This window comes from Ranitomeya variabilis, chromosome 1 (genome assembly GCF_051348905.1).
Source record: "Ranitomeya variabilis isolate aRanVar5 chromosome 1, aRanVar5.hap1, whole genome shotgun sequence".
Taxonomy (NCBI): Eukaryota; Metazoa; Chordata; class Amphibia; order Anura; family Dendrobatidae; genus Ranitomeya; species Ranitomeya variabilis.
In genome coordinates, this window is record NC_135232.1 from 296,989,830 (window position 1) to 297,004,234 (window position 14,405).

General features: G+C 40.9%; 1 protein-coding gene across 1 annotated transcript in view; it reads right to left on the reverse strand.

Annotated features, from left to right (window-relative positions):
* The window catches only part of MYO18B (myosin XVIIIB), a 1,084,067-nt gene that overhangs the window by 1,004,134 nt on the left and 65,528 nt on the right, over positions 1-14,405 (reverse strand). Inside the window, exons 6-7 of the mRNA XM_077295498.1 lie at positions 14,195-14,261; positions 6,281-6,393 (exon numbers count right to left, since the gene is read on the reverse strand). Of these exons, the coding sequence (XP_077151613.1) occupies positions 6,281-6,393; positions 14,195-14,261 (180 nt within the window). The remainder of the gene's footprint in view (positions 1-6,280; positions 6,394-14,194; positions 14,262-14,405) is intronic.

Genomic DNA, 14,405 nt, shown 5'->3' on the forward strand with positions numbered 1-14,405 from the left:
TCAATTGACCGAGTACAAATAGTATAATTGTGCAGCATGGATGCATGGGACAGGGCCTCGGACAGGGTTTGGACCAGCATTTCTAGCATAAAAATTGATCCACTGATCAATGTTTAAGCTAGAAAGGCTGGTCCAAGCCCTGTGGATGAGGTAGGTGAGTGACAGCTGTAGGCCTGATGCTCTGATAGCCCTGCCAAATTCAGGCAACACACATGAAGGAGACCGAACTTGGAGTCCAAACATTTCAAAAAATTAGGGGCAGACACCAGGAACAGTTGCATCAATTGACCAACAGTAGAAATGTTATAATGGCGCAGCAGTCAGGAATGAGACAGAGTCTGGGCCAGTACTTACAGCTTTGAAATTAAGAGGTGCATGAGGGATTGGTGTCAGCCTGCTGTGCTGGGAGCCCTGATACTTCATGGAACAGCTCAACCTGCTTTTCTGCTCAGCCACACTCAGGTGGCACAAATATCAGCTTCATAAACTACTGCAGGAAAAATTTAAGGACAGGGGGCTGGTTGACTAAAAGTAAATGCAGCCCTGCCAGTCTGGGAGCCCAACTACTACAGGCAACACCCATGGAAGGAGACCTAACTTGGAGTCCAAACATTTCCAAAAATTAAGGGCAGACACCAGGAAAAGTGGCATCAATTGATCCACAGTAGAAATTGTATAATGGCGCAGCATGGATAGATGGGACAGGGCATGTCCCAGAATTTCTAGCTTACAAATTGATCAGTAAGAGATGGATGAGTGGCAGGTTTAAGCCTAGCGCTCAGAGTCCTCAGAGTCCCACTGAGTGGGGGCTTGCATTGGTGGCCATCACACTAGGTAAGGGAATGTGGGAGAATCATAATTAAGGGTCATCATACTGTATGGGGGGCTGTGGGGACCATGAGACGGTATGGGAGGCAGTAGGTATATCATACTGAGGAGGGTGACCGTATTGAGTTGGGCCATCATACTAATTGGTTGCTGTGGGGCCATCATACTTAGTGTGTCCTCTGGGAGCATCATACTGAGGGTCTGTGGGAGTATCATGCTGAGAGACCATCATACTGTGTGAGGGGCTGGGGGCAACGGTACTGAGTGGGGGCAAAATGGCTGTGGAGGCCATTATATTGACAATTGTGGGGGTGTAATACTTTGCGTGTATGGGTGGAGCATTTTTGAGAGCATGAAACTTTATAATAGCTATGAACGGGGTTTTGTGAGTGAGAACACAAAGGTGCTTCAGTGTATTCATAATTACTGTCTACATGTCGCAATACATTTTATAAAAGTTGATAGCTATGACACCTATGACTTACTTCGCTTCTTGTGGGGGAAGAGGGAGGAAGGGCAGTTAAAACTTTTGCTATGGAGCCACATGAATTTTATGTATGCCCCTGCAAAAATCAAGCCCTGCTAAAGCCTTGTCGGTGGAAAAATAAAAAACTATGCCTTTCAAAATATAGAAAAACTATGATTTTTTGCCAAATATGATTTTAGAATGCAAAAGAGAAAAAACATAAAAGCCTATATATATTTCGTATTTCTGTAATCATACTGACCCATAAAAACAAGACTGTCATCAATTTTACATAAAATTGTGAAAATGTAAAATTTGAGGCCTAAGTAACATTTTAATGGAAAAAGTTGTGTCTGACTTTCGATAAGTCAGTGTTGCAGATTGATATCGAAGTGGCACCAATAAGAGCTGAAGACAGCAGGTGGTGAGTATAATGCTAGAGGTCATGGAACTTACATTAGTGGCACCACTCCAGTGCTGAAATAAAAAATAAATTAAAAAAACAATTGGGGGTTTTCTTACACACAAGCCACTAAAGGCCACTTTCTATCTGAAGTGGACCCTAAAAAAAATAGTTTTTATAAATTGCATTGAAAAAATATAAAAATGCTGGTAAACTTTTAACAATTCTAACAACTTAACAAAAAAAAAAATCTTGTAGAAATGAAAGTGACATAGAGTAAATGCTATTTATTAACTATTTTGTGTGGTATGACTATCTGCTTTAACTATTTCCCAATAGAGATGAGTGAACTTTTTGACATTCAGTTCGGCGAACATGTAAATGTTCACCGACTTGTTCGACGAACATAGCCGAAAGTCAAAAGCCACTCCTCCCCTCTACTCCTGCACCTTTATGACAGATGATCTGATCAGCTGTCACATGCCCCTAACAGCAGCGGGTGAAACTGAGATCCATCAGTGGCTGTTAACATGTTAAATGCCGCTGTTGAGTTACGACAGCGACATTTACCATGCATGCTTCGGGAGTGCATTCCAGTGAAGCCATTGTTCCTTGTAAGAGAATTAAAATAATAAACAACAATATTCCTCACATGTCTGCTGAGAAGAATCCATTTGTCTCGCGACAGGTCTAGCTCTGAAACATTTAGATGGCAGTTTGCATTGTTGCATGATGTGACTATACAGCCTGCCATCCAGCAGAGACATTGAGCAGCATGTGCTACCACTGCTTAGTGTCTCGCAGTGAACTCCTATAACCTGACTGACATCATGTCAAGCGTGAGAAAGTTCTCATGCTCACGGTGTCATCAGAAAGGTCCTGGGATTTCACAGCCAATGAACTCAGTTCAACTCACTGACTTCAGCATGAGCGTCGTTACAACTTTTCCCACAGCACTCGCACTGACGTCAGTGAGTTGAACTGAGATCATTGGCTGTGAACTCCCAAGACCTTTCTGACAGCACCGCAAGCGTGCATACTTCACATCATGCAACAATGCAGACTGTCATCTAAATATAGCAGAGCTAGACCCGTCGCAAGACAAATGTATAGTTATCTTCTCAGCAGACAGGTGAGGAATATACTTGTATATTATTTTAATTCCCCTTCAATGGACAATGGCTTCACTGGAATGGGCGATGACGTGAGTATGGTTTAAGTAAGATTAATTAAAGGAGTCTGTCATTATTTCAATTAAAGGACTTTATTCATGGTGTGTGTGTTTTTATACAATATGACTATGAGATTAGTAATGGGGGAGTCTTATAGACACCTCTCCATTTCTAACCCGTGGACTTGATGTCACCAGCCAATACAGAGGTGACATCAACATCACAAATATGAACCCCACTTGCTACCTCCACAGGGCAAGTGCGAAAAGCCAGGCAAAGGCCAGAATTTGCACATCTAATAAATGCTCCTTTTCTGGGGCAGCTGTGGGCTGTTATTTTTAGGCTGAGGGGGCCAATGTCCATGGCCCCTTACCTGCCATTGAATACCAACCCCCAGCTTTCTGCATTAGCTTGGCTGGCTGTCAAAAATGAGGGGGAATTAATTTTTTTATTATTATGAATACTCCCATCAGTCGCTGCTTGCTCTCGCTGTTAACAGTTGAATACAGCTCTCAATATTGTTTCCTGCTGATCACAGTAAGAGCAGGGGATTGTGAGGTGAGCTGTCTTCACTTCAGCACCCGGCACTGGGGAACAGCGCAAACAGTACCGCTGATTCCCAGGCATCAGTATGTGTCACTCTGATGACATAGGGATGTTTTGCAGCCCGTGCTGCTACCGGAAACACTGACATCTGTAAGAGCCCTTAGTGAACTCAGTCATTTACTGAACTTTGGCCGACTTTTGCCGATTTTTAGGAAAAATGCTCGGGAATCCGAACACAAATTCGAACAAGCTACGTCATTGCGTCAGCTGTTTCACATGTTCACATGTTGATTGGTGGAGGAAGTGGCCAAAGGCCCCTCCTCCACCAATGCTGACTGTGGGAAACAGCAAGCGGGTGGGCACGGTGTGGCCCGCGAACCTCAGGTTTTCAGCCCCACGGCTGTCTCAGTCTGGACTGAGACAGCCAGAGGGCCAGATGTGGCCCACGGGCCACACTATGCCCAGGTCTGCTCTAAGTCATTTACACATCATTTTCAAAGAAAATACTTTTACAAAATATAGATAAATAGATAGATAGACTAAAAGCCGGCAATTCATGTGCTGCATACAGTAAAATCACAGCGTGACAGGTTAGAATGGAATATATAGAATAGATACACACATAGAATAGGTAGATATGTAGATGTCGGTGACACACATGTATATTTTTATATACAGTATACTACATAGTATCTATGGCCCCTTCCTAGGCTATTAATATCAGCCCGCAACTTTCTGCCTAGCCTTTGCTGGTTATTAATCATAGGAGACCTTACGTAATTTTTTTGGGGGGTTCCCCCATTCTAATAGCCAGTAAAGGCTAAGAATGGAGCTGTGAGCTGATATTAATAGTCTGGGAAGCTCAAAGGGTATTACCCCCTTCCCAGGCTATAAACATCAGCCCCCAGCAGTCAGCTTTCTGTATGCTGGTTAAAAAAAATTACGCAGGAGCCCTCACCATTTTTTACTGAAAAATTATCTTTTAATAATTAAATACATGTACAGTAAGCTGCACACACACTGTACTAATTGTATATGTCACTAACAGCTATATATCTATGTATTCTATGTGGATTTACTGTATGTAATCCATCTATTCCTCCTGATGTGATTTTACAGTACATGGCTGCTGAATTACGGGCTTTTTTTCTATCAATCTATCTATGTGATATAGATATATATACATATATGTGTGTGTGTCACTGACATCTATATATCTACCTATTCTATGTGTATGTATATATATTCTATCTATTCTATTGTAATCTGTCACGCTGTGATATTACTGTACGTGGCAGATGAATTGCCGGCTTTTCCAAGGAGATCGGTGTGTAAAAATTGGACAGCACTCGCATGGTTGGAGTGCTGTGCGATTATTTTATTTATTTTTTTTTTTTCGCACCCATTGACTACTATTGCAGGATGCAATTCGATTTCTGATTACTATCACAGCATGTTGCAAGTTTTTTTCCAGTCCGACCGTGATCCGATCTGAGCGGGGACAAAAAACGCAAATGAACACACAATCATAGTATAACATTGGTCCCAATGCAATCTGATTTTTCATCGGATTTCATTCATCCGATTTCGACGCAAGTGGGAATGAGTCCTAACGTGTGACTAATTCATTAATTTATTAATTCTTAATAAATTAGACGCATCTTAGTTCAGCGGTCCCACTCATTTGGACTGGCAGCGCAACATTAATTTTAATGAATCAAGAGTAGATCATAGTACCAATAGATAATTACTTCAATCTTTCTCTCTTGCTTTTAAAAGTTTTGCAATGTTCTAGAGAACAAAATCAATAAGACTTTCATAAATAATATATTTTTAGTCCAGCCAGTAGAATAAACAGAACACTGAGCACAAATGTGAACTGAGTTTATTCACGTCTCAAATCAATGTGACTGCTATTTTTTAGACTGTGTGATAGGCTGCTGCAGAACGGAATACTGAGGCTTAGCAATACCTAATAGTAAAGTCAAATGGTATAAATATAGTCACGGAAAGGGACTTGAAAAAAAGAATAATAAAATCTCCACTTTCTTTTTAAAAGCCATTTTAGAAGAAGAAACCTTGTGTTGCATTTTACAATAGGCAATATAGAACCATGTTTATGGGCCATGGTAACCCCTAGAAGCACTAGATCAATGGGATAGGTGATACGTTTCTGATCATTGGTGGGTTTCATGAACCCCTACCAATCCGAAAGGCAGAACTGTAAAGTTTCCTGTTTGTCTGGAGAGATGGCAGCATGAGCACCTTCACTCTATTCATTGTCTATGAAGTAGCAGGAGATAGTCATGTTTAGCAATGGTGTGCTTATATGCGCCATTTAAACTTAGCAAACTTTGGTTTATTGAAATAAATTGGAAATATAAAATAGGCAAAGTAGTTAAATACCTTTGGTGAAGAAATCCACTTTATTGTTCTTGTTTAATAACTATTTGAAATTTTCTTCTAATGAGATTTCAGTGCACAGGGGCCTGTGCACTGGGGATCCCCTCCCTGTCTGAGATTCCCTGCCCCTCAGCCTACTTCTGGTCTGTGAACCTGCCTCCTCTGCTTCAGATCTCATCACTGACCTGTTATTCACAGACTGAAGGCAGGCAGAGAGGCCGGGAATCACAAACAGGGAGAAGACCGAGTGCACAGCCCACCCAGGTGCACCAGAGTGTAATTAGCAGAAAACCTCACATGGTGATTAAAGAAGAACCATAAAGCGGATTTCTTCACCAATATTATCAATGTAATAAAAGTATTTTAGGGTCACTACAGTCACGCCTTTACTGTAGATTACAAAATCGTGCTTCCAGGTTCTGTTTGAAGAAAGATTTTTTTTTTTTTTTATCATATACTTGCCCTTTGGATATTTTCCTCATCCACATCTAAAGTTTGATCTTCAGCATCAATACGTATCCTGACTTTTCCATTCCCTAGTTCTGGTGTGCCCACATCTGGTTTAAGTTCAGTTGCTGTGGTCATGTAGGAAAAAAAAATAAAAAATAAAATAAAGTTTAATTAAATTAGTTAAAGGGGTTGTCTAAAGTTCTAAAATGAAAGCAAAAACTGAGAAATGAGCTGGAGCATAAGTTGGAATACAGTACATGCAACAGATAGAAGCATGTTCATATTATTGCCAACAGACAAAACCTGAGTCTAAGTTCATACTTGCGTTTGGCTGGTCTGCATATAGCTGTGTACATACTCCCTTAAGCTCCCCCTACACTAACATGTTGCATTCCCTTGCGGTCAGCGGGCACATCAAAACTCCGCATATGGATGAATCCGCATACAATGCATGTCCCCGAGTACCCAATGGTAAAGATAGGTATGCAGGATGATGCAGGACACATGCGGAAGTAGGCGGAGAGTAGGAAGAGCTTAAGGGAGGACTTATGCAGCTATACGCAGACCAGCCAAACGCAAGTGTGAACCTGGCCAAAGATAGAAACAAAATGAGCAAATACTGTAAAGTAAGTAAATAGCAATAGTGTATATTAGCAACATAGAGTCCGCTCAAGAACAGAGGGATTTTTAATTATACAACCCCTGGCAAAAATTATGGAATCACCGGCCTTGGAGGATGTTCATTCAGTTGCTTAATTTTGTAGAGAAAAAGCAAATCACAGACATGGCACAAAACCAAAGTCATTTTAAATGGCAACTTTCTTGCTTTAATAAACACTAAAAGAAATCAAAAACAAAAAATGTGGTAGTCAGTAATGGTTAATTTTTTTTAACCAAGCATAGGGGAAAAATTATGGAATCACTCAATTCTGAGGAAAAAATTATGGAATCACCCTGTAAATTTTGATACCCAAAACATCAAATTAGATCTGCTCATTAGTCTGTGTGTAAAAAGGAGTGATCACACCTTGGAGAGCTGTTGCATCAAGTAAACTGACATAAATCATGGTTCCAACACAAAAGATGTCAATTGAAACAAAGGAGAGGATTATCAAACTCTTAAAAGAGGGTAAATCATCACGCAATGTTGAAAAAGATGTTGGTTGTTCACAGTCTCAGCAGTGTCTAAAATCTGGACCAAATACAAACATGGGAAGGTTGTTAAAGGCAAACATACTGGTAGACCAAGGAAGATATCAAAGTGTCAAGACCGGAAACTTCAAGCAATATGTCTCCAAAAGGGAAGTGCACAACAAAACAAATGAGGAACGAATGGTTGGAAACTGGAGTCGTCTGTAAGAAACCGCCTAAAGGAAATGGGATTTACATACAGAAAACCTAAAGAAAAGCCATCATTAACACCTAAACAGAAAAAACAAGGCTACAATGGGCTAAGGGAAAGCAATCGTGGACTCTGGATGACTGGATGAAAGTCATATACAGTGATGAATCACGAATCTGCATTTCACAAGGTGATGATGTTGGAACTTTTGTTTGGTGCCATTCCAATGAGATTTATAAAGATGACTGCCTGAAGAGAGCATGCAAATTTCCACAGTCATTGATGATATGGGGCTGCATGTCAGGTAAAGGCACTGGGGAGATGGCTGTCATTACATCATCAATAAATGCACAAGTTTATGTTGATATTTTGGACACTTTTCTTATCCCATGAATTGAAAGGATGTTTGGGGATGATGAAATAATTTTTCAAGATGATAATATGCATCCTGCCATAGAGTAAAAACTGTGAAAACATTCCTTGAAAAAAAGATACATAAGGTCAATGTCATGGCCTGTAAATAGTCTGGATCTCAATCCAATTGAAAATCTTTGGTGGAAGTTGAAGAAAATGGTCCATGACGAGGCTCCAACCTGCAAAGCTGATCTGGCAAAAGCAATCAGAGAAAGTTGGAGCCAGATTGATGAAGAGTACTGTTTGACACTCATTAAGTCCATGCCTCAGAGACTGCAAGCTGTTATAAAAGCCAGAGGTGGTGCAACAAAATACAACTGATGTTTTGGAGTGCTTTTTTGTTTGTTTTTCATGATTCCATAATTTTTTCCTCAGAATTGAGTGACTCCATAATTTTTCCCCTATGCTTGGTTAAAAAAGTAACCATTACTGACTACCACATTTTTTGTTCTTGATTTCTTTTAGTGTTCCTTAAAGCCAGAAAGTTGCCATTTGAAATGACTTTAGTTTTGTGCCATGCCTGTGATCTGTTTTTTTTCTTCAAAATGAAACAACTGAATGAACATCCTCCAAGACTGGTGATTCCATAATTTTTGCCAGGGGTTGTATAGTGTAAGGGAAAAGATACCTAAATAAAGAAGCTCACATTGCTTTTAAGTGCTATGCTTTAAAGTTTGTTTGTAATGCTATGGAGCATGCTGGATGGCTGTATCTGGCCAACTTCAGTGCCACTGCCTTTCTCACATGCTGAAAATGTAAAGCTGCCTCTGTTCGCATCAGGAGTGGACATAATACCATTGGTGCAAATTGTGTAGTCCGGGAGGTAATGGGGCCCATTTTCACCTCCAAAATATGTGGAATTGTTCATTATGATGAATCATAGGACCATAAAGGGCTCCTATATATTTATTGAGCATCAGCCCTTGTGAGGCAGTGATGGGTATTATATGTGAGGGACGCTATATATCACCCAGGATGCGCATAGAAGCATATTAAGGCCGCTGGAGTGCATTGCAGTCACAGCTATATCTGTGGTTGCAGTGCAGAATAAAAGTAAGTGTGGTCTTGGACAAGCTATTTGTCCAAGGCAGATTTAAGAAAACCCAGCATGGGCTTTTATTTTTGGAGCGAACAACAGGATTGTAGTGTGGCAGTTCACTCCCTCCAGCCGGGTCTTACAAGTCCACAGATTCTGTGTAAAAACCCTGCAGTCAAGGGTTTGGGTGTGTCTGTACTTGTTTGTAAGCGGCAGAGCAGGTAGCTCTGCAACAGCCGGCTTGTGTGAGGTAACAGTCCTCATCAGCCCTGACTTCAGGAAAACCTTTATAGTACAAACAGATGCCTCAGAGGTAAGCTTAGGTACTGTACTGTCACAAGAGGTGAACGGGGATGAACATCCAGTTTCCTACTTGAGCAGGAAAGTTACACTGGCAGAGAAAAATTATAGCGTAGTGGAGAAGGAGTGCTTGGCGATTAAGTGGGCCTTGCAGTCCCTGCGCTACTATTTGCTCAGTTGGTAACGGATCATTCCCCCCTCCTCTGGATGAGTAATGCAAAAGAGAGGAATGTGCAGGCCACCAGGTGGTTCCTGTCCCTACAAAATTTTAGTTTATCGGTGGAACATCGGGCGGGGAAGTCGCCGGAAAATGCGGATGCCCTGTCACAGGCACCCTGTTTGGTGACAAATGTTCAACCCCACAAGTTTGAAGAGAGGGGGGAGATGTTCGGCAGTGACAGGAATTATATGTGAGGGATGCTATGTATCCCCCAGGATGCGCATAGAAGTGTATTAAGACCGCTGGAGTGTATTACAGTCACAGGTATAGCTGTGGTTGCAATGCAGAATAAAAGTAAGTGTGGTCTTGGACAAGCTATTTGTCCAAGGTAGATTTAAGAAAATCCAGCATGGGCTTTTATTTTTGGTGCAAATTACATGGTAGTGGGGCAGTTCACTCCCTCCAGCCAGGTCTTACAAGTGACCCATGGAAACAGATTCCATTTAAAAACCTTGCAGTAAAGGGTTTGGGTGTGTCAGTGTTTGTAAGTGACAAAGCAGGTGGCTTTGCAACAGCCGGCTTGTGTGAGGTAACACAGAGCCAAGAGCAGCAAATGCCTGGCACCCCTCAGCTTGACACGGTGGTGCAATCACCCTCGGTAACCAGTCTCAGATATGGACAGCTGTGACGCCCCGGCTGCGATCCAGAGGATACCGTGTGCTGTTCATTTCATGAGTTTTCGACATTAAATACGTTTGCTTTGAACTTTCCTGGGTCACTGCCTCATTACTGCACGGTGTGAACACCGCTGCACTACACCCTCTTCTATGAGAGTCTGCCACTGGTTAGCAGTTTGGGAGACCTCTGATCTTGGATCAGCAGCGCAGCCATGCTGCAGGCCCAAATTGGTAATCTTAAAGGGAACCTGTCACCTGAATTTGGCAGGACCAGTTTTGGGTCATATGGGCGGGGTTTTCGGGTGTTTGATTCACCCTTTCCTTACCTGCTGGCTGCATGCTGGCCGCAATATTGGATTGAAGTTCATTTTCTGTCCTCCGGAGTACACGCCAGCGCAAGGCAATATTGCAGGAAAGGGTGAATCAAACACCCGAAAACCCCGCCCATATGACCCAAAACTGGTCCCGCCAAATTCAGGTGACAGGTTCCCTTTAACTGTGAGCAAAAAAACCTTAAAAGGTTGTTCTCATCTTGTTTTCTTCAGGAGTGCTATCCTCCCCTGGATTTTTGTTTTGCAGGGTGACAGTGCTCAATAAAAGAAGATGAGAGCAACTCTTTGAGTTTCTTTCACTGAGGGTAATGGTGACTTTTATTACTCATTTGAGATTGACAACATAAAGAGTAACTTGGTTTTCATTTCTAATTTAGTTTGTCATTTATTGATGGTAAAACTTATAGTGGCTATGCATGCAGACAAAATGAGAATTGATCCTTAGATCCTGAGAAACTTTGGTAATTTACTGTAAAAGGGACAACTAAGATGGATCCATTTCCTTATGTCATAGTGAAAATAGAAGCAGCAACTACATAGGGAAAGGCTAATACCTCTTGAATAGTGTTGAGCATTCCGATACTGCAAATATCGGGTATCGGCCGATATTCACTGTATCGGAATTCCGATACCGAGTTCTGATATTTTTGTGATATCGGAAATAGGAATCGGAAGTTCCTATAAGTTCCCAGGCGTGTGCGGTGCATATGGTTCCCAGGGTCTGGAGGAGAGGAGACTCTCCTTTAGGCCCTGGGATCCATATTCATGTAAAAAATAAAGAATAAAAATAAAAAATATGGATATACTCACCCCTCCGACAGACCCTGGACCTCAGCGGTGCAGCCGGCAGCCTCCAGTCCTAAGAATGCAGTGAGTGTAGGACCTGCGATGACGTCGCGGCTTGTGATTGGTCGCGTGAGCGGTCAGACGAGCGGTCACACGACCAATCACAAGCCGCGACGTCATCAAAGGTCCTTCACTCTGCATTCTTAGGAACGGAGGCAGACGCTTGCAGCGGTGACAGCCAGGGGCCGTCCGAGGGTGTGTATATCCATATTTTTTATTTTTATTCTTTATTTTTTACATGAATATGGATCCCAGGGCCTGAAGGAGAGTTTCCTCTCCTTCAAACCCTGGGAACCATCCAGGATCACTTCCGATATTTGTGTCCCATTGACTTGTGTTGGTATCGGGTATCGGTATCGGCGATATCCGATATTTTTTGGATATCGGCCGATCCAATCCGATACCGATACTTTCAAATATCGGAAGGTATCGCTCAACACTACTCTTGAACTATAATCATATCTATTACCCTGATTTCTGATTTAAATTTGTGTTCACGTTAAATATCTTTGGCTCATATGTACAATTAAGATTCGGGTCCAGATTTTATACAATGAAGATATATTTTTTTTATGTGAGCTACACGAGACAAGTAGGTGCTAAGTGACCATTGATGTACTAAGTCACTATACCCACAGTACGTTACCCTATTATTGATGTTGATGCCACTCATCACAGTGACACACTCAAACTCTCCATCCAACAGTGACAGACACAAGTGCCACACATAATTCCCCTTCTGTGCTACATTGCCTGTCTTCTCTGCCCAATCCTCATTAAAATTAATAAGTAAAATCCTGGGCCTATGTGGGAGCTTGATATTGTGATAAACTGACATCCCATAATGATTTCATAACAGTTGTGGTTAAAAATGTTAACCATGACACAAATTTTGCTGCTTCAAGTGTTTTTAGATCTTTTAGTCAGATGTTTCTATGGTTACTGAAACACAATTATCAGCATTTCATAAGTTATTGAGCTTTTATTGACAAATACATCAAGTTTATGTAAAGTCTCAGTACTTACATAGTGTGGTCCCTTATTTTCAATACGTCTACAATTCGCCCTGTCATGCTGAATATCAGCTTCTGGGCCAAGTCCTGACTGATGACAGTCCATTCTTGCCAAATTAATGCATGTAGTGCATCATAATTTCTGTGTTTCTGTATGTCCACCTGCTTTTTGAGGTATGCCCACATGGTTCTCAATGGGATTAAGATCTAGAGAATCTCCTAACCATGGACTCAAAAAGGTTTTTTTGCCACTTAGTTAACATTTTTGCCTTGTGTCATGATGCCTCCATCCTGTTCATCACCAAATTGCTTATGGATAGTTGGGAGAAGTTACTCTTGGAGGATGTTTAGATACCATTTTTTTTAGTCATGGCGATATTCTTAGGCAAAATTTTGAGTGAGCTCACTCCTAGGATGAAAAGCAACCACACAGGAATGGTCTCAGGACACTTTCTATTCCCAATAGCATACCTTTTACTTATTTAGTTACAGCAGGTTTAAGGTTTTGTATGCTTTATGGCCAATGTGAACATGTGTTTATGTGCTACATACAGTATATACCAACATAAGTCAAGCTCGATTTTTGTGTTGTTTACTCTGTATTTTTGCATTATGTGCAAGCCAGGGTGTGGCCTCCCTCTCCTGAGCTGGAAATTACATTTAAAGGCTTCCCCAGACTGGTGTCCACAGGTTGGGACCTGATCCTTTTGTCTGCCCTTATTCACACACTGAGTTCAACTCTGACACATGGTAAGGTTTTTAATATTAGACAGCGTAGGACTTTCCCGATCAGGGTCACCTTGTCGACGGTGGGATGGCTTTTATGCTATTTTTGATCAAAAACAGTATTACTAAAAACCCTATGTTATTTAGAAGCCATTTTGATTTTTACTTATTTAGTTACAGCAGGGTTTTTGCTTGTTTCTTGTAGGTTTTGTATGCTTATGTGCTGCATGTATACCAACTTAAGCCAAGCTCAATTTTTGTGTTTTTCCAATAGAATAATATACAATCATTCTTCCAGATGTCCAAAACAGTCTGTAGAGTGCTTCATGAGTGAAAATAACTTTATAAAAAGTACATGAGGACTGGGATAGAGTTATTGTCACTGATAAAGCCCCTTTCAGACTGCTTGGGATATCTCGAAAAATGATTGTCTGGAGAAGAAAATGTGAGCTCTATCATGAGTCGCTCAACAGGAAAGGATCCTCATAAACAGCATAAACTTGATGTATTTGTCACTACAAATCTAAAAAACAAAAAATACTTATGACATGCTTATAATTACTTGAGTACTTCATTAACCAGAGAAATATCTGACCAAAAGATTTTTGTGAAAAACAAAATTTGTGTCAGTCTCAAAACTTTTGCCCATGACAGTACATCTCCTGAACATCTCCTGAGGTCTGAGTGCTCACAAAGTGGTGTGTAGGAACAATAGAAAGTCTATGAGTGTTTCAGTATCCATTACATAGCTGACATTTTTAAAAGTAGAATATCTTTTTAAGGTATTGGTTATAAGGGCTAATGGCTACCGGTCAATCCAAAACTAATGGTCACCTGTAGATAACCTTTACTGTATCATCACTGCTAGATGATAGGATAACACATACCAAAAGTTTCACAAACTTTATCTGCTATATTGGAATTTAGATATAAAGATTCTTTTGAAACTGAGATTTTAATAATCACAGTTGTAATGAGAAAATAATTAGCAGATGTCTTTCTGGTTTTGTATTATATTCGAAGACAGATGAAAACAGATCAATAAAATATTAAGTAATTCTACAACTCCATAAGACATACCCTGTGTGAAGCCATCTTTATGAACAAACCAGACTTGCTCTGTTTCGTACCAAACGTCTTCGGGCACCTAGAGAGAAAGCTCTAATGAGAGTGTAATCTAGCATATGTAGACTCAAAACAAGATTGAAAACCATCATTCTTTTACAGGAACACATTAATAATGTGCTAGAATACTGCATTTTCCCCCTCCATTACTCAGTTGGGGTCTTTT